Source organism: Adiantum capillus-veneris, chromosome 17 (assembly GCF_014529385.1).
Source record: "Adiantum capillus-veneris isolate H3 chromosome 17, ASM1452938v2, whole genome shotgun sequence".
Taxonomy (NCBI): Eukaryota; Viridiplantae; Streptophyta; class Polypodiopsida; order Polypodiales; family Pteridaceae; genus Adiantum; species Adiantum capillus-veneris.
This window is the reverse complement of record NC_140947.1, coordinates 44951274-44972986: the sequence shown is the minus strand read 5'-3', so window position 1 is coordinate 44972986 and position 21713 is coordinate 44951274. Positions and strand designations below refer to the sequence as shown.

Here is a 21713-nt window from a genome sequence, read left to right as displayed (position 1 = left end):
CTTGTGCTTACCTTTGGATTCATTATAGTGGATTCTTAATTAGCGTTAAATTTATTATTTGACCAATGCCATTGCACACACCTGTAACCCCTTATGCTTGGTTTAGAATCTTTATGTTGTGCTTAGCTTTGGATTCGTTGAATTGGATTCTCAATGAGCCTTACATTTATTCTTTGATCAATGTCATTGCAGTGTGTATCTAGCCAATAGCACGTCGTATCCCATGAGATAAGTGGGTGTCCATGTATCTGGGCCTTGTCACAAAACCATCCTGAGTAAGCTGGAGAAGATACTCTTTATAAAAAGCCATCTTCGTACCCAACTCCTGTGCCGAATGTATCCAAGTCCTCCTAGTATCTAGCTGAGTCGGGTCTTGGCGGATGAATGAGAGAGAGAGAGAGAGAGAGAGAGAGAGAGAGAGAGAGAGAGAGAGAGATTATGTCTAGCTTATCATATTGTGGCTTAAACATTGATCACTAAACTATCATCAACCATTAGAAAAAAATGATAAGAATGTCATACCGCTCAATCCCATAATGGCGCATACACTATGATTTTCCAAATGAAGATGCCATCAATTGGGGCTTTTAAGTTTGTTCTTGGGTAATGGTGTTCCTGCCAAGAAGCTCTGGAAGAGAGCTAGCGAACGTTCTGGTTGCATCGAGGGAACCATGTGCCCCGCCCCTCTCACTGTGGCATATGTCAAGGTGCCATAGCTCATTGTCCAACCACCCACCTGTTGAATAGTAAGGTTCTTACACAATTTAACCCTAATTAGAGTCTAGCGATGAAAGAAACCAAACCCCAAAGTGAGAACATGAGCACCTGGCCTTTATAATACCAAGCCCTATGGGCATCGACCTTTGTAAGTCGCATTTTATGTGCCAATTCATTTATGATCGTCCGTGTACTAGTTAATGGAACAATAGAGTCCAAATCACCACTGCCCACAAAAACAAAGTGAGTATTGAGCTTACCTAAAGACATGATGATTGAATTTGCTGATAGAGAAAGGGTATCATACCAAACATACCTATATATCCAAAGACATACGCCTTGCTTTAAAATATCTGCCAGACTAGACGTCATGTCTAGGCTCTGATTGGGAATGGAATAGTTCAAGGTTTGCTGAGTACTGATTCATGTGAGAAAACCGAAAGTATGACCCCATCAACATGAGTGTGCAGTGTATCAATCACACCATATGCAACCACATATATCACATAGGCCTTATATGTGTCGGGTTACATACATTTAGCCATGTATATTTTGACCGCATAGATGTGCATGGGATGTACCAATATATATCCACCCATGCATACATAAAATTGCGTAGGCCTTGGCCATTGATGTAGTTCATGATGAGGCCTATGTTTATGCATAAATGCATTGAAATGATACAGGAAGGGAAGAGGCAAATGAAGATACCTGCATGACAGCCATGTATGATTTAAGTGAGCTGTGTGGAGTGCCGCTTGCACTTCCGGAAGATTCAAGTAGAATGCTATTTCACTGTCCATGCAGACGTCAACCCCAAAGCTGACATTGTGGACCTGCAATCATGGAGATAAACACAAGGAATCAAAGCACCACGTTCAATTAACCGAATTTATGACTAACCAGATGACCGACAAAGCCTTGAAAAAAAAAGTGAATTTCGCATTTGTGCAGACGTGTGTTATTCCCTTCACATATCGTATCGTACCATCTTATGGAGACGAATCTCTTCTTCTGCAATCCCAGTGTAGCAGACATCGAGATTGAGATTGTCTAGATTGATGAAGTTCCCCACCTCCACGTTCGCAGCAGCAATGCCCTTCTCGCATGCCTCCGGTTCGTTGTGTGATGGTGAAAGATTGTAGTCAGCAAAGGTGCAAGCCTTGGAGAGGGCATTAAAGGTCTCATCCGACACGGCACCACGAGACCACAGGGTCATATAGGAGGCAAGTGAATGGCGTCCGAGATTGAGAAGCGGATTTCCTATCTGCATAAACCATAAAAAGGAGCCGTAGTTATTCAACAACATTGGGATCATGTAAGCAGACTCCATGATTGTGACCAAAAGCCTTCATACTTACAGCTATTCCTTTCAAGTTAAAAACATGACCGATCTGCTGATTGTAATTGAGCATAAGAGAAGCTAGTCGGGGTAAATAATGACCTGCAAATTTAATGTATTACATGCAGAATTCAGATATTTCCTAAAATCTAGGCCTTCCATGTGAGAGGTATTCACAAGAAATCTCTGTGAATGGTTTTAAGGCCTACAAAGCCTTTAACAGCTTCAGATTTTAGAACTAATGCAGACCCACAGTGCTTGCCCTCTCATTTCCTCAATGCACATCACGTGCACATTTGTAAGCATGAAGAATATCGATGCTCGACAAACCTAGGTTTAGTGAAATCCAACCAACAAATATTGAACTTACTTCTAAATTTTAACTTTGAAGGTGACAAAATTAGAGAAATTTACAGTAGATACCTCTAAATGTTCTAAATTTAGAGAAAATTACCTCTAAAATTGTGCATGTGCAGGTTTGACAATTTTTTTAGAAAAAGTTTATTTCGAACACTGCATGAAGTAGACGTAGATGAGCAACACCAATAGTAAGCGTGATAGCACGTATTGATAGAGCAAAATAATATGGATGCATACATATGGATAAGTAGTTACTGTATATAACTGAGTGGACCAAATAGAGAAATAGGGATGATAAATACCTGCATAGCTTTCACCTGTCAGAAAAAAATCCAAAGATCTGTATTTTGGAAACTTTTTGAACCATCCTAAAAGAAATCTTAAAGCATCTTGAGCTGCAAAGAAAAAATTACTCAGAGGTTAAGTAATGTTAGATTCCTAGGCATGCTGCATCAAACCATGCATGAAGCCTCCCTACAGAATGGAAACCAGAATAAGCAGTCCATCAAACAGTATTGTATCACACAGATTGCAAAACACAGAAATTGCGAACGCCTACCCAACCAGTAGGGCACAAACAACACACCAGGCCATATATGCATATGGGCAAACCCAAAGACAGTGGCTAATAGTCTCATCCACATATAAAGTGCAGCGCAAACGAGTCCGATCATAGCCAACATTGCCAGCCCATGTCCCCAATAGCAAACCAGCATGAACCATCAACCACATGAAGTAGAGTATACGACGGCCGATACACAAATCCCAGAGAAGGATGAAAAATTGTACGTGAAAGCATGAGATAGGTCAGCATCTAGCCAAGACTCCAATCATGTAGGCCGACACTCAAAAATCTGTTGTCGCAAAATAATATGCCAACCAATGCTAACTGAATATTCAAAAAGGGAGACTCTCTGAAGCTGATCCGCAGTAGAGTGCCAGCACCACTCCCCAAGGTCCCGACGATAACTGTGAAAGAGGTCTGTTCTCCCAAGTCCATAACCTCCACGAGTGGATATCATCAGGTGAGAACACGGGATCCACTACCCAGCATTTTCCGGATGAGCCTACCACATGAATAGGATCCCACCAAGCAAAGGAGAAGGAATCCTTAGACAGAATGGCGACAAGCTCCAGTCTATCACTGCAACCGAATCCACCCCAAAACAATATGCAACCAAGGCGAGCACCCAGGGAGTACGACTAGCAAACCCCACCATCTATCATGAGTAGGCAGATCAGCAGTGCCCTGCATCACCTCACGCCAAGAAGGGAAAAGCGCATCGTCAATCTCTGCCATCCAAGTATGTATCCCTCTGCGCAAACCAAACTCGGCGGCAGTAAATTGTGCTTCCAACAGACATTTTGAAGGTACTTGGAGAGATACATGATCTGACTCTTCAAAAGTTTTAAAAGATCTCTTTTTATCAACATATGATTTAGCTCTATCAGCAGCTTGCTGAATCTTTTAATTAGCTAAATTCATAGTTTGATGCATTTTTGAAAGGAATTCTGCCACACTTCGACATTTCTTAGGAAGACCAAATGTAGGAAAGACATTCCATAATTGCTATCAAAACGAGAAAATCCAGTAACACGATGGGATTGACTATTATAAGCAAATCCCATGATAAATGTCCCAATCTGTTTGTCGTTCAGAGCCGCATGCATGTAGCATGTCTTCTAGAGTTTAATTGACTCCTTCAATTTGACTATCCGTGTATGGATGATCACCGATATTCATACTTAGAGTCACTTTAAACTTAGCAAACTGTTACAGGCTTGGACACTCCAAGCGAGAAATCAATAGTAACACACAAACAGAAACTGCAAAATCACTGAACGTGACGAGAGAGGGAGAGAGAAGGAAAGTCGACAAGGCACGGCACGGCGGAGTTCTGAGCCAAGACACATTGGCCCCAAAGACTTACGCCCCTTCCGGTATTTCTTTATTACTATGCTCACAAGGACAACTCCCCCAGGGTCCAACTCTCTCCAGATGCTCTCCGAGCAATGGCCCTTTGGGCAGTTATTAACATAAAGGGATGCCCAAAAGCAAAGCCCCAAAAGCTGCTGCAAAAAGCTCTCGCGAGAAGCTGCCAACATCAGTAGCGTGAAGCGCGAAAATCCGTACAACTTGCCACATCATCACACCAGCGTAAAACGCGGAATTCCGTATAGCCTGCCACATCAGCATGTCAATGCAATTTACGGAGTCAACAGCCAGAGTTCAAGCTTTTGATAAATTGGGTCTAGGCCCCTCGGCCGGTGCTCCATAGGTTCTTTAAGTTACAGAGGGTTAGGTTTTTAAAACCCCAACCCCTTAGGCCCCATTGGCCATCTTCTGGGTTCAGTTTCTCTTGTCCTCTCAGCCCTTCATTCTAGTTGGGTACGCCACGTCATCACTTTGTGACATTCCCCTCTTGAAAGAATTGTAATCGCCCTCAATTACGCCTGCAAAAATAGCCAAAGGACAGAAACTTTCTTCAGTAGACACCGACTCTATGTACTCATACATCAGACTCTACCAATCTAGCACTTCACAAAGACATCAATCACTGATCAACCATATTTATGTCGAGGATCTCATATACAAACCATGATCATTATAACCTATTTAGCAATCACATCCAGACCGTGCTGATTTGTTCACGGATGTCCTAATCTACTAAATCTTGTTGCCATCAAATTCATATCCTTTTCGCATTTCAATCAAGCAAACCATGCCCATGACTATCCCCACAAGACAACACATCCACATAGCATGCAGTTCACAAAATCACACACTTAGTTCACATTGAACACTTGTGTTTCAATCATTCAAATCTCATTCAGTTCACATTTAGTTCTCATTCACTTAGCCATCACATCCAATAGATGTCTAGATGTACTACTTTCAACTCATCCATCAAACAAAATGCTACAGATATTTCATCTTTCTTACAAGTTACATGTCTCTAACAATACACACATGAAAGAGCACATGTCTTCAGTTCAATCAAGGAAATTTCCAATTCAACGAACATATACTCGAAAGTCATTCCGGAAAATATTGTCAGCCTATCAGTATCCCTAAAATCTCAAAAAGAAATTAGTATAACTTTATTCAATCTAGGCAATCTGTGGCAAAGGAGTGGAGTGGCTCCCCTCGTGCAGTCCGCACCGCACCAAATTCAACCTGCTGATTCATCAATAAATTTTGGCATAGACACTGCTAATAATCCAAAAGCTTCAAGGTACAGCTCCCTCTGAAGACAATTTGCGAGGTTCTCCCCCCCCCCATACACTTTGCACCGAGGGCCAAAAAGTACCCTTGACCAAATTATCCGATGGACTTAGCTTACCTTTCTGTTCTTTTCTTGTGCCCTGTGACCTGTTGGTAGCCCTCCTGGCCTCCCTTGTCGTCTGGCACCTTAATCTAGATCTTTGGAATTCTCTAATCTACCAATTGATTCCCTTTATGTCCTTTTCTTGTGCCCTGGAAACTGTTGGTAGCCTCGCTGGCCTCCCCTATCTGCTGGCATTTCATTATGAATTATCTGAATTCTCTGAGGAACCTCATATGCACTATCATCTCATTCCCTTTCTTCTCTGAAATCCTCTGATGAACTTGCACTTGGTTCATTGGAACCCTTGGATGCATTATCATCTGATTCCCTTACTTCTCCGGAAGCAAGCACTCTAGCTACCAAGCCGTGGTTTGTTTGAAGTGTTGAATTTCGGTCATGGTGTGAGCGGGATGGAAACACACACAATGCCTCTATAATAACCCAATACACACTCTTGGGATGATACACACACACACACTATGGGGCACCACTCGGCTTACCCAACCCACCTGGCCGAGACAGAGAATGGCCGAGACAGAGAACACACCGATGGAGTGACAGGAGAGAGACTATCCATTTGCCCACTCCACAGAGAGAGAGAGAGAGAGAGAGACGCGCGCGCGCGCGCACACACACACACACACACACACACACACAAAACTCGGCTCAAAAGAGGAGAATTTCTGATGTTTAAATACAATTGAGCTTGGGCCAACACCAATGGGACAAATAGCTCACACAATATGGGTAAAATATGCCAGATACAATCACAAATTGGAGCAGAAGCTTCGCTCATAGGAGAAACTTACACAGCCAAAACAGCAGAAAAACAGTGAGGAATTTGGCAAAATGGACAACGCCATCGCGTCTGGAACGGCCCAAAACCCCAGTCTACAATGTCAAAGTTCTCAAATCCAACCTTGGATAAGCAGTTTATGGCCAAAACAGGCTCCAAAATCAGCAAAAACACAGTTGCGGCTGTTCTTCCTCTTCTCTCCACGTTTTTTCTGGTCTTCTCTCAGGTTTTTCAGTTCCCACACTTAGCTTTATTACTTGGGCACCTTTGGCCTTTTAGTTGACCCCAAACAGGCCAAAAAGTGGCCTCGCAGTGCATAGTTGTCACCCTGCTGCATCCATCCGCACACCTGGCACTCAACTTTTTCCAATAATGCATCCCACAATCACGTGAAGTGGACCCCAAATACAATTCTCATGATGATCTTTTTGCATAATTATCACAAGAAAACACCCACGTTGTATCCGTACTTATCCACGTGCAAATATTGACCCCATTCGACCTCCTGACGCCACTAGATGCCATCTGACACGCCTGCTTACCTCATGTCGTCGGCCCGCGGATAGCTTCCTCGAGAAGTTTTACGCGCTACCAACTCCTCATTATTATAGAAAAAACACATTGGTACTGGTGATAGTGAAAATCGATACACTATGTACATGTTGTCCTACCTGTACACATATGAGCTCCACGCAACCACCTGGCTCTGGAAAATGGGCAATCTTTTGTTTTATGCACCATGCATGTGTATAAACATATGCGCAATCCCTTGCTCCAAAAAACTCCTAACATAGTTTGCCCATCCCCTAGCCTGCTAGATCATTCATGATCAGCAGCAGCAAAAAGAGATATGAGACTCTACGTCACACGTCTCCTCATCCCTCACATACAGTACTTGTTCTGCAGACACCTCATCTTGCTCCACCATCATCAATCTAGCATGATACAATTTAAGACGCAATCCATTGACCCTTGACTTATGCAGAATCCCATCCAAGTTAGCCAACTGATATGTACCATTTGGAAAACACTCCACTACCTTGAAAGGGCCTTCCCACTTAACTTGAAACTTCTTTTGGAAGGTGTTTTCAAGCTTACTATTGTAGCGCAAAACCAAGTCATGCTTCTTGATACCCTTACTTTTGACCTTTTCATTTATCTTTGCCAAAGCCTTGTCCTGCATCTGCCCATAATGTTCCAATGCACTCATCCTATCCAGTTGAACCTCTTGTAATTGTAAGAGCCTCTCTTTGAATGCATCACTAGGTTGCCCAAGCAACTTTTCTAACATCTTGACAGCAAGCAACTCTACTTCCACAGGCAATAGTGCTTCCTTTCCTTGAAATGGAGTAAACCCTGTACCTGTTTTCACCGAAGTACGGTAAGCCCATAGTGCACTAGGCAATTCCAAGTCCCAATTCTTTCCTTGGTGCTCTGTCACTTTTGAAAGAATTTGTACCAACTCGCCATTGAATCTTTCATTTAAGCCATTGCACTGTGGGTAATAAGGAATGGTATGTTGGTGCCTAATCTTCATCTTCGCGCATAAAAAGTCAAGCAGTTCAGCTCGAAATCCTGGCCCCTTATCCGAAAGTAGCTCCAATGGCACCCCAAACTTGCAACATATTTCATCATACACAAATTTTGCCACATCCTTTGCAGTGATCTGTTTTACTGTTATAGCCTCTGCCCATCTAGAGAGAGAGTCCACTGCAGTCAAAATATAGCTTTTGCCCCTGCTTGTGATAGGTAACAGGCCTATTGCGTCAATCCCTCACTTTTCAAACACGTGAACATCCTTGTGCAAACTAGGCCATACATACCCCTCTTGCAAGATCTTATGCAAGGTGATCTTTAAAGCAAAATGGCCTCCACATGCGCCTTCATGATTCTCTTTCAACACTCTATAAAGCTCCTCCCGCCAAGGTACACGTCTCAACACGAGATCAGCCCCTTTCATGTACAAGAAATCACCAATCAATTTGTACCTGGATGCTCTACGCACAAAACCATACTTCTTAGACTTTTGAATGTCCTTCGAAATGATTCCTGTTAGCAAAAACTCCTCTTCTTGAGCTAAACTTTCTCAGCCATGATAAAGAGGTAAATTGGTCCTCAACACAAATAGCTCCCCAATCATGCCTTGAGCTGCTTCATGTGCCTCTCCATTTAGAGCACGTTCAATGTGTGACGTGTCTGATGCTCCATGCTTCAAACTTTTTTAACAGGCCTTTGATTCTGAAACACATTTCCTTCAATGAGGTGTTCTTGCTCTTCCACACACCCAGCACTTGCTTCACAACTAACAAGGCATCACCTTTTATGCTCAACCTTCTAATCCCATGCTTCAAACAAATGTGTAATCCAGCCTCCAAAGTAGCATATTCAGCCTCATTGTTACTATGAGCATCCAATTTGAACTCTCTCTTGCATACTAGCTTACCCTCTGGATCATAAAATGCTATACCCCCTCAAGCCGCATCATGGCTCTTTCTGTATGAGCCATCAAAGAACAACACATGTGCATTGCTGATCTGTGGAACTTCTTCATCTACCCTTCTCACCACCTCTTCCTTAACAAGAACGGGATTCTCTTTGTAAGTCAACAAATCAGCTAGGGTAGCTCTTGTACTGTCTTCCACTAAAAAAGAGAACTCAAACTCTTGCAGTTCAATTACCCATTTCTTGACCACATTTGACCCATTAATTAACTGTGGCAAAAAGGCATAACTCGTCAAGAAAACAAAAGGTCGTGGTAGCAAGTAATGACGAAATCATCGACAAGCAAATACTACACTGGCCATCACTAGCTCTACTTCCGAGAATTTTCTCTCTGCTACCAACTTTACTCGGCTTGCACAATACACTGGCCGCATATAATGGCTGCCCTTCCCCTTTTGCATAACATGGCTCCAATGGCATCATCCCCTACTAAAGGATTTACATAAAACGCTTTCTCCCAATCAGAAGCCTGCATGGCTGACAACACCCCTAACACCTCTTTCACCTCTTGAAACACTTCTTCACACTTATCATCCCATTGCAATGGGTCATGCTTTGCCACTTGTTGTAATGGATAAAGGAGTTGTGAAGACAATGGAATAAACCGCGCCATGTACTTTACTTTGTGTATAAAGGTTGTCAATTGCTTCGTACTCGTAGGTGATGGAAGAAGGATAATAGACTTAACCTTGTCAGGATCAGTCTCAATGTCATTTTCTGACACCATGTGGCCCAATAACTTCACCCTTGGCTGTGCTAGATGACATTTCTTTGGATTTAGTTGTCCTCCACATTCATCATATCGAGCCAATACCATCTGCAGCTTCTCATGGTGTTCAACCCTACTGCTATAAACACAGAAGTCATCCATAAAAGCTTTAACACAACTACCAGTGAATGGTTCCAATACCCAATTTGCTCTCTCTTGATAGAAAGATGCTCCATTTGACAACCCAAATGGCAATACTATGTAGCAATAGCAGCCCCATGGCGTAATGAAAGTTGTCTTTGTTCGGTCTTTAAGAGCAATCTTCAATTGAAAATAGCCTGAAAAACCATCACACATTGTACGTCTCATAACCTGCCACTGAATCCAAGATCTGATCGATGAATGGAAGAGGGTATGGGTTCTTCTTAGTGGCTGCATTTAAGGGTTTAAAATCTACACAAATCCTCCACTTTCCATCCTTCTTTGGACTGACTACTACTGGACTCACCCATTTTGTGGTCTCCACTGGGACTATGAACCCTACCTTCAATAAACCTCTTCCCGCAAGGCTTTCATTTGCTCTTGACCCATCCTTCTTAGCCTTTGCCGCACTGGCTTAGCACCTTCTTTCAGCTCTATATGCATCTCTTCTCCTTTGAACCCTCTGATCTCTTCATATGAAGTAATGAACAAATCAAGAAAACTAGCCAGCATGTGCAAATATATCTCCTTCTCCATAGCTGAGAGGTCTCCACTGATCATTTGTGTCATCAATTCCTGCTTCTTTGACAATTCAACCTTGGTTTGCATCAGCCCTTCAATCACTTCATAAGACCCTTCACTTTCATCTTCAGCCTCATTTGCAAATGCGACTAAACCAGACTCCTGGATTTCTTTGTCCATCAAAAGAAATGCAACATCAACATCCTCGTCACTACTGGTAGTACTATCACTGTCCTCGTCAGACACTGTGGAATAGTCTTCGTCACTAGACTCATCCTCATCTTCATAAAGTTCCTCCAATCGTTTCCTTGTGTCCATATTATATAGCTTCTTGGCACCTGTCTTTCCATAGAGGCTAATCGTACCACGTCTCCAATCTTGAACAGCTCCCACTGCACGTAACCATGGTCTGCCCAGTATAATAGGATATGCTCCCAACCCCGCTGGCATCACATGAAAATCAACCACTGCCTTTGCATCATACGCCTCCACTTCTAAGCTCTTTACAACACCCAAACATTTTACTTTCTGATGGTTTGCCAATCTGATCCGAAAGCTTGACACCCCAGTCACTATAAGACCATCTTCTCAACACATGAGTGTGTTATGACACATATTTGGGCTCCACCATCCACATAACCTTGTCCCAGATTTTTTCTTTTGTGCCACACATCTACTATTGGGCAAATGTCTAGTAGCTCGTTTATTGCCAACACCTTCACTGAACCTCTCTCTTGCTCTTTCTCCGTTGGGTTCACCATCCTCTTCCATTGTCTCTTTAGCTTAGGCACCATCTCTATAAGTTGCCCAAAAGTAACATCTGCTTTCCTGCTTGTCAGATCCTCCTTCAAGTCTTAACTTAATTGTCCATCCCCTAGTGAAAAATCTGAAACATGAAACTTGCGACGAGCTCTTCTTTTCCTCTTGGCCTTGACATCCTCACCTTCATAGCTTTTTCCCTTCTTCTTACTAGGACCTGGGGCACTTCTTCCTTCCTTGTCCTCTGTGGTCCTCTTCCCAATAGGCATTACTAATGTATCTTCCAGCTTTGCTGCCTTCTCCAAGGTGACCACACTTATCACTTTTGTCTTTCCCTTTTCCTCTTGGGTTAATCCACTGGTTCCTTCTTCTCCCTTAATTTCAATGCCATAATCATTTGACCTAGTTAGCACCTGTCTTGGCAATGGATACATGTCTCCCCCCATCCTTGGTGGCTTATCACATTGCGGGTTGATGTGTCCCAACTCTCCACAATTATAACACGTGGGCGTCTGCCTCCAGAACCTACCATTGCTTTGTCCAACACCATTCCTGGGTTTTTCTTCACCTCCTCACTGATTTGCAAACCTCCCTCGACCTCGATTATTTCCCACATTACCTAACATGTTTAGGCTGAGATTCTTCATTAAATCTACCACTTGCCTCATGTCTTGCCTTAGCCCATCATCTTACACTGTTGCAGTGACCACTGCTGGCATAACTTGAGGAGTAACAGAAACCATTGGTTCATGATGAAGCCCTGGCATGCGACCTTGTAAAGAGTCCATAGGCTGAAATTCAGACCTCATGGACAAAGACTCCACCCCTAGCTGGCTCATTCTTCTCAGCTTCCACTCTTTGTTCCTTGCTACCTCTAGTGCATCTTCATATGTTCTAAGCTTCTTTAGCTCCACTCTCCAACGTATATTCTCCCAAAGACCAGCCAAGAATCTATCCTTCTTCATCATGTTAGGTGGAGGTACCTATGGCGCTAAGGCCTTGCACATCCGATCCCATGACAATGAAAACTTACGTATGTACGCATCTACTGGCTCACCTTCCTTTTGCACCAAACCCCATTTATCTGGATTCTTTGTGTTAAATGAAAAGGAGTGAATTGAGGTCCGTTTTGATCATCCATTAAAGCCAACCATGTAGCTCCCAAGAAGGCACACCTGACTTATTCTCTAATTTTGCCAAAATTTCAGCAACATAACAACATAAATGGCTCAAAAGACCAAAAAACCAACCATCACAACTTGGAAAAATTTTGACAGAGTTTCCCCAAAAGTAGAGTAGTAAGAACCCAAAATATAGATTGTATATGTATGCATAACCTGCCAACAATAGAACCCAAGCATCAAGTAGGAATCACTAGTACATAGCCTATGGCGAGGTCACGAAAAGTGTGCTCCAACCACCTGTATCACCGAAAGGATCTCACATTTCAGAATCCCCCAGCTCAATAAAACCTAACGCTATCGACCTTCTCACGAAAGCTTATGCAAATCTCGTATAGTCAAGTCTCAGAAATGACTATCTTCCAAACCAAGACTCAGAAATGGCTGGGACTGCCAAATAAAACCAAGTATGACTCCACAATGACATACAATGGCAGTATCCACAAGTAGCGTACAAAACAAGACAATGCGCTCAAACAGGCGCCCAATGATGCATACACTCAAAAACTGTAAGTGACTTTCACTTGCCAGTATATCACTGTACTCCAGCCATTTGTACCTGTGTGAATCACCTGTACCTGTACCTGTCCCTGTCCCTGTCCCTGTCACCTGCCACCTGTAACCTGTAATCTGTAATCTGTAATCACGAATCTTGAAGCTTGAAGCTCAAAGCAGAAGGTACTCGAAGAAGATCCTCAGTGGGGGCACCAAAAGAATGTGAGCGGGATGGAAACACACACAATGCCTCTATAATGACCCAACACACACTCTTGGGATGATACATACACACACTATGGGACACCACTAGACTTACCCAACCCACCTGGCCGAGACAGGGAACACACCGATGGAGTGACAGGAGAGAGACTATCCATTTGTCCACTCCACACACAGAGACACACACACACACACACATACACAAAACTCAGCTCAAAAGAGGAGAATTTCTGATGTTTAGATACAATTGAGCTTGGGCCAACACCAATGGGGCAAATAGCTCACACAATATGGGTAAAATATGCCAGATACAATCACAAATTGGAGCAGAAGCTTCGCTCATAGGAGAAACTTACACAACCAAAACAGTAGAAAAACAGTGAGGAATTTGGCAAAATGGACAGCGCCATCGCGTCCGGAACGGCCCAAAACCCTAGTCTACAATGTCAAAGTACTCAAATCCGACCTTGGATAAGCAGTTTATGGCCAAAACAGGCTCCAAAATCAGCAAAAACACAATTGCGGTTGTTCCTCCTCTTCTCTCCACGTTTTTTCTGGTCTTCTCTCAGGTTTTCCAGTTCCCACATTTAGCTTTATTACTTGGGCACCTTTGGCCTTTTAGTTGACCTCAAACGGACCCCGAACAGGCTAAAAAGTGGCCTCGCAGTGCATAGTTGTCACCCTGCTGCATCCATCCGCACACCTGACACTCAACTTTTTCCAATAATGCATCCCGCAATCACGTGAAGTGGACCCCAAATACAATTCTCATGATGACCTTTTTGCATAATTATCACAAGAAAACACCCACGTTGTATCCGTACTTATCCACGTGCAAATATTGACCCCATTCGATCTCCTGACGCCACTAGATGCCATCTGACGCACCTGCTTACCTCATGTCGTCGGCCCGCAGATAGCTTCCTCGAGAAGTTTTACGTGCTACCAACTCCTTATTATTATAGAAAAAACACACTGGTACTGGTGATAGTGAAAATCGATACACTATGTACATGTTGTCCTACCTGTACACATGTGGGCCCCACGCAACCACCTCGCTCTGGAAAATGGGCAATCCTTTATTTTATGCACCATGCATGTGCATATACATATGCGCAATCTCTTGCTCCAAAAAACTCCTAACAACGGGTTTCTTCATGAAGTTCCTTTGTGTCGTAATATTAAACAGTGTAAAGATCAGGTGAAAGCTAAAATCTACCGCCCTTTAGCAAGTCTACGGGCCAGTTTCAACGGGTCCCAAAGATTATCACTCTTTTCGGTATTTCTTTCTTTAATGCTCGATCATAGAGTATAACTCTCGAGGGCCCTTCTCTTTGCGAGCTCTCACGGCTTTTGTGTCAAAGAAAGAGGCCTTAGGCACTCTTTTAAAGTTATTTGGGCCTAAAAGCAGAGCTCCTAAAAGCATCCTAATCTAAAAGTTCTTGCTCCCTGAAAGCTGGCGCTAAATCTTCTTGCGCAAATTTAGAGCTATTCGTAAAGCTGGTGCCAAGTTAACAGATTCACGCGATTTGCGGCAACTGTCACAAACTGGCGACGTGGCAACTCCCTAAGTTGTCCTAACTTATGGGCTAAGTGACTAGGGAACCCCTGGGGACACACACACACACTATTGAGAACTTCCAAGAAAAAACGCCGCAGATTGCACTGATTGTCTGACACTTGGCAGCTCGGAAATTACGATGCAGATTACACTGAGCTGATGACGTGGATTTCCTGAATTGGCGCTGGCTGATTATAGCAGCTTTTGGCACAGCTTTTGGGACAGTTGCTTTAACTTGAGAAGCTTTTAAGTGTAAGTGCTTTTAAGGCTCTGCTTTTGGGCATCCCTTGTATCTATAAATTAGTGGGCAGGGCTTCACTTCTCAGAGCATCTGGACGCAGAGTCTGAGAGTGAGCACCTACCCACTCTCTTGTACTTGAACACAGATTAATACAAAAAGAAATACCGAAAGGGGCGCCAGTCTTTGGGGCCAATACCTCTTGGCACGAAACTACGCCACGCCGTGTCGACTTAATTGTGAATTGTGAACTGTTTTGAAATGAATCTTGCTGTGTCGCGGTAGAATCTTGACTTGGGGTGTACAGCAGCAAGTGCAATGTCAACATGTCAATGTAATTTTCGGGGTTGTTGCCACGTTGGCACTTTTGCATATTTGTTTTGTCCATTGGATCTCTAGTGGCCCTTTAGGGTTCTGCCACGTGAACAACTTGTGACACGCCCTCGAAGTCGGAGAGAAGACAAAGGAACGGATCGGACTTCCTTGTCACACGGTTGTGACATGGCATGCCCAACTTAACTAAATATGGCTGAGAGGACCAAGGGGTTAGAGTTTAAAAACTCTAAACCATCTGACTTGAAGAACTTTTGGACACTAGCCATGGGGCCCTAACCCTAAAAATTAGCAACTGCGAATCTACTATTGGCGTGGCACTTGACATGGCAGCTGACGTGGCAAGCCGTACGGACGTCCGTATAACGCGCTGACAAGCTACTGATGTGACTATACGGAATCACACTTTTTGCGATGACTGTTGATGTGGCAAAACTGTACGAAATTCCGCAAGTTGCGCTGACTGCTTTTTGCTGACAGATTTTTGACCAAGAGATTTTGGGGTTAATGCTTTTGAGTTTACCTGCTTTTGGGGCTCTGCTTTTGGCATCCCTTGTAAGTTTATAGGGAGCCCCAAGGGCCTCACTTCTCAGAGCATCTGGACGCAAAGTCTGAGAGCTGAGGACCCGCACGAGTTGTACTTTGCTCAAAGACTAATACAAAAAGAAATACCGAAAGGGGTGCCAGTCTTTGGGGCCAATCTCTCTTGGCACGGAACTACGTCGGGCCGTGTCGACTCATTAATTGTGAAGTGTTTTTAAGTGAATCTCTACTGTGTCGCGACAGAACCTAGACTTGGGGTGCCCAATTTTGTTACAGTGGTATCACAGCACGGTCGATTTCTCTTCTACCGGGAAATCTGTAACAAACTGCTGACGTGTCAAAGCCTAAAGAACGGGGCTACCGGCCGAGGGGCCTAAACCCTAAGAAGAACAAGCAACAGAGGAAGTGTCACAGAGTGATGACGTGGTTGCCCGAGTGCAGAAAACCCTAACCCTAATTTCTGCCAGAAACCCTAATTTCTGAAACCCTAATTCTGGAAACCCTAACCCTAAAACCTGCAAACCCTAATTTCTGCCAGAAACCCTAATTCTGGAAACCCTAACCCTAAAACCTGCAAACCCTAATTTCTGCCAGAAACCCTAATTGCTGCAAACCCTAATTCTTAAAACCCTAACCCTAAAACCTGCAAACCCTAATTTCTGCCAAAAACCCTAACCCTAACCCTAAGGCAGCAGACAAATTCCGAAAATTGCGCTGACATGATGACGTGGCAGGCTGTACGGATTTCCGTAAATTGCGCTGGCAGCTTTTTGGCTTTGCTTTTGAACCAGAAGCTTTTGAGTTTTAAAGGCTTTTTTACTATAACTGCTTTTCAGGCCAAGGGCCTTTAAATATGAGGCTAGGGCTCATTCTCTGGCATGCTTCAGTACGAAGGTGCAGAGTCTGGAGTACCGGCTTGTACTGTGATGATGCAATATAAAGAAATACCGACAGGGGCACCAAGGTTTGGGGCCAATACTCTCTGGGGTGGAATTCCGCCACTCCGTGTTGCGTGTCGTCTCTCTCTCTCTCTCTCCATTTCAGTTCAGTTGTTATTTGAAGTGCTTAAAGTTGTTCAGTCTGTTCTTTTCTATTGGCACGTGGTGCCCGCATTTGTGACAGTGGTATCAGAGCATCAGGCGTGTGCTTTTCTGAAAGCATACCGGTCCTACAAAAGAGCAGACTTATTAGCCCCCCCAACCCGGACTTATTAGCCACCCCCCACCCTTACTTCATCGCGCATCGGGCGCGCTCCCGTCTTCACCGCAGTGTCTTACAGGGCATAAGCCAATTAAGATCACTTGCAAGAGAAGGATCCAGATTTGTTTCAAGTCACTGTTTTTCTCAGAAGCAGTGCTATGCAGATGTTGATTTCTACAGCTACCAAGCAGCATACTCCAAGTACTTGGCAAGCTTTCAAGAAAATTTTTTGCCCGAAGTTATATGGTTTCTGACATCTTCCTTCAGAGTGCAACTTTTGGCAGAGTGGGGTATCCTGAAATGCTTGCCATGGAAACCCTAGCAGATTATAACTTGAAGTTTCTCGACATCTCCCAGTAGATGTCTCTTCACGAGTAGATGAACTTGGAGAGAGAGTGCGATTGCTATCATCGGACTACCATCACTGCCAAAGAAACACTGTTTGTCCAAGAGCTGATGGACCATGCTGTGCTCGGCTATGACCTTATGGAAGAAACCTAACCCTAATTTTTGGTGCAGGTTTCAGGATGGAAAGTCAGTCGACTTTTCGAGCTCGATTGATGTCGAGATTGCTTTCTAAGTTTAAGTTCTGTTTGATCTTGTTTGGTGATCCTGTTTGGAATTTGTTTGAAATGGATGATATCTGTTTTGAACCTGTTTTGGTGCCGATTTGAATTGTTTGACTCTGGTTTGATACTGGTTTCAATGATTGGTGATTTTACTCCTGGGTGGAGAAGTGAGAAATACTGTTGTGGTATTGTTTGAACCTCGGAACGACACAGGCCGATGCCTGGGGAGCGTTTCGTTGTATGTTTGAAAACCTCCGAACGACGCAGGCCGATGCCTTGGGAGCGTTTGGTTGTATGCTTGTAAAATAATTGTTGTTGTGACTCCCGGCCCGGACCTGGATGGTTATGCGGGAGGAGTATTAAGAAGTATGAGCAGTGGTTACTCTCAGCACCTCCAAACGACGCAGGCTACGGTCTAGGGGGCGTTTGGTTGTAAAAGGCCTCTATATCTCCCGGCCCGGACCTTTTTAGGTTATGCGGGAGGAGTGATGAGGGAGTCGTTGAATATCTCCCGGCCCGGACCTTGTTAGGTTATGCGGGAGGAGTGTTCATCGGCGGCTTTATGTTTCTATGTCTTGTAACATGCATATGTGAGCATTTGTGTTGCATTGTGATGTGCCAACCACTGAATATTCCTAATTAGATGAGATTGCCTGGGTATGTAATTTTAGTGCATCAAGAAACTCGAGGAAGATCAGTACGGTCTGGGTGTGATGGCTAATTTTACTACGCCGGAATATCAAGAGTTCCGATCTGGACGAAAGGAGAAGCTAACTCCTTGATCAAAACAGCCGATAGGAGCAGCTAACTCCTTGATCAAAAGAGCAGAAAATATGCTGTAATCGCGGACGATTATTCTCTTTCAAGAAGGGGAGATGTAACAAACTGCTGACGTGTCAAAGCCTAAAGAACGGGGCTACCGGCCGAGGGGCCTAAACCCTAAGAAGAACAAGCAACAGAGGAAGTGTCACAGAGTGATGACGTGGTTGCCCGAGTGCAGAAAACCCTAACCCTAATTTCTGCCAGAAACCCTAATTGCTGAAACCCTAATTCTGGAAACCCTAACCCTAAAACCTGCAAATCCTAATTTCTGCCTGAAACCCTAATTGCTGAAACCCTAATTCTGGAAACCCTAACCCTAAAACCTGCAAACCCTAATTTCTGCCAGAAACCCTAACCCTAACCCTAAGACAGCAGACAAATTCCGAAAATTGCGCTAACATGATGACGTGGCAGGCTGTACGGATTTCCGTAAATTGCGTTGGCAGCTTTTTGGCTTTGCTTTTGAACCAGAAGCTTTTGAGTTTTAAAGGCTTTTTTACTATAACTGCTTTTCAGGCCAAGGGCCTTTAAATATGAGGCTAGGGCTCATTCTCTCGCATGCTTCAGTACGAAGGTGCAGAGTCTGGAGTACCGGCTTGTACTGTGATGATGCAATATAAAGAAATACCGACAGGGGCGCCAAGGTTTGGGGCCAATACTCTCTGGGGTGGAATTCCGCCACTCCGTGTCGCGTGTCGTCTCTCTCTCTCTCTCTCCATTTCAGTTCAGTTGTTATTTGAAGTGCTTAAAGTTGTTTAGTCTGTTCTTTTCTATTGGCACGTGGTGCCCGCATTTGTGACAAAATCCGACCTTCTCGCGGCACTTATGGATTCTGAAGAGAATCAGACAACTCTATCTGCCACCCCTGAGGTGGGAGGCAACACGGGAAATTCAAGCGACTTAGCAGAGAACAAGTACGGGGCACCCCAGCCCACACAGTATGAACTCATGGAGATGCAAAGCCGATAGCAGGTTGACGAGTGCGCAAAGCAGATGCTTCGGTTTGCCAAGGATCCCCAGTATGTAAAATTTTTGACCCGGCAGTCAATGACTTAAAGTGCATACCCAGTGCCAGAAAGCCATCAAGACACCAATCAAACTGGCAATCAAGAAACCTCCTACTCCGAGGATGTTCACTGAAGAAGAACTCCATGATGTGGTCCAGACCCAAATCAATCGGCTTCTAGATACGAAGAAGACATCAAAGAAGCCGTCGAAGAAGCGCAACAAGGAAACTGACTACCCCGGTTACTTGGGTTGTCAATTGTCAATCTTCTTTTGCATCTGCACGAAAACAGAAGAAGCATGTGCGTTTCGAAGGACTACCCAGTTCTTCCGACAGTTCTTCTAGTTCTTCCTCTTCCGACTCGAGCGATGAGGACAGAAAGGGCAAGAAGCGAAGCAAGAAACAAAGCTTTGGAAAGAACAAGAAAAAGGCAAAGAAGATCTGATTCCGACCAGTTTCTGATAGTTCTACGGAGGAGTCATCCTCTGACAGTTCGAACTCCGACGATCACATGCTTTAAGTGAAGAAGACGTGGTGAGGATCTGGTGATACTTCTTCTCGATTTTGAGAAGGCCTACAACAGAGTTGACTGGGACTTTTTGGAGGGCACTCTACGCAAGAGGATGGGCTTCTCAAATGCTTGGATCAGAGGTGTGTCAGCTCTGTAAAGACGGGCACACAGTCAAATACTTTTGTCAGGAGGTAGAGGTGATCGTTTCATGCTCACATGTTTGGTCAGACAGAGCTGCCCTCTTGCCTCCTTCCTCTTTCTGTTCTATGCTGAGGCGATGAGCAGGTTTTTGGTTTCACAGCAGGTTGGTTTACGTGGCTTAGCGCTCCCTATTCAGGGAGATGAGCTACTAGACGCTGAGTTTGCAGACGACTCAGCCTTGTACTTGGATGGCAAGGAGGCCAACCTTCACAGGTGTGAGCAAGCTCTTGAGACTTTTTGTTGTGCATCAGGCGCACTGATCAACTGGAGAAAGACAGTGGCTTTCTCGGTTGGTAGTGCTCCTACGCCTGATTGGATGCCAGGTGAGGGTTTCAGGTGGATTTCCCCAAGGACTGCAATTCGATACTTGGGCTGTCAGGTTGGTTTGGACTTGTCTCCCAAGCAGCAGATTGCTCCCCTCCTCTTGTCCATCAGGAGGAAGTTGTTACATTGGAGCTCCACACGACTTTCTCTGGCAGGCAGAGTTTTTGTGGCCAACCAGGTGTTGTTGGCTACTATGTGGTACATCACTTCTTGTTGGATCTTTTCGAGTTCTTGTATCAGCCAGGTAGAGAGGCTGATTAGGAACTTCCTTTGCTCAGGGCGTGACACTCAGATAGCCAGGGCCAAAGTGGCATGGCAAGTCATCATTCTTCCTTGTTCTCAGGGAGGATTGGGGATCATAGACCAAGCACAACAAAGCAGAGCCCTTCTTGGAAAGTTTATCCTCAGAGGACTTCTTCCAGGAGAGGACCCCTGGAAGGAGTTCTTGCTTCAACGGCTTAGTGCTAGGGTGCCTCAGGCTGGAGGCCCCTGGCGACCCTCGACTAGATGGATTTTCACAGAGATGCGCAGAGTTGGCTTGAGCAGGAGACTGGAGGACCGCTTTGCTGTGAGTCTGCTCCGATCTTGGGAGCAACTGCGGAGAGGCCTGGAGCAACGTCAGCCTACTTGCACGGAGGAGCGCTTGAGACAACCCCTTGTTTGAAACCCCATGGTTAGCACTCAGAGAAGCCACTTGGCTGGTAGTCGGCCTCATGTTTCCTTGGGTCCCATGGCAGAGGGTCTAGCACGCACTTTAGGTGACTAGCTACAGTTTCAGGCTTGTCAAAGGAGCTTCAGGGCATTCAGCTACAGGGCATGAGAGGGGTGCAGAGCATGTGTCAGGACATCTCAGAGGCGGTACCAGCTCAGTGGCTCACACCTCTCGAGTTAACAGCGCCCAGATAGATGGGGACCTTCACGCGACTGGAGGTTCTCATCTCAGTTCGCGCTTGCTCAGAGACTATACCCTCCCTGTTTTTCGAGCTACAGGGTGAGGGACGCTTACACCGAGTTACAGTAGAGGCCCCACAGGTGGCAGAGTGCTGTTTTCAGAGGATCCAAGTGGTGGCATCTATGGGAGGACTTGTGTCATAGATCCCGACCCAGCAGCTCTTGAGACTGGCCACTAGAGACTTTGGGCTTGGGAGAGCTGTCCACTGGCACAAGTACAATGGGATCCTAGTGTCTTTGGAGGGACCCTTTCTCCTCAGCAGACCATCCAGGTGTCCCTTTCTTTCAGTACACTATTCAATTGGGACGTCACATACTG

At 44.6% G+C, this 21713-nt stretch overlaps 1 protein-coding gene across 1 annotated transcript in view; it reads right to left on the bottom strand.

Annotated features, from left to right (window-relative positions):
* Nucleotides 1–469: 469 nt before the first annotated feature.
* Nucleotides 470–21713, bottom strand: part of LOC147437148 (serine carboxypeptidase-like 42) — a 28451-nt gene continuing 7207 nt past the window's right edge. The window contains exons 4-10 of the mRNA XM_086486757.1: nucleotides 2722–2814; nucleotides 2079–2161; nucleotides 1706–1984; nucleotides 1429–1553; nucleotides 1034–1135; nucleotides 826–943; nucleotides 470–736 (exon numbers count right to left, since the gene is read on the bottom strand). Of these exons, the coding sequence (XP_086342883.1) occupies nucleotides 575–736; nucleotides 826–943; nucleotides 1034–1135; nucleotides 1429–1553; nucleotides 1706–1984; nucleotides 2079–2161; nucleotides 2722–2814 (962 nt within the window). The 3' untranslated portion in view covers nucleotides 470–574. The remainder of the gene's footprint in view (nucleotides 737–825; nucleotides 944–1033; nucleotides 1136–1428; nucleotides 1554–1705; nucleotides 1985–2078; nucleotides 2162–2721; nucleotides 2815–21713) is intronic.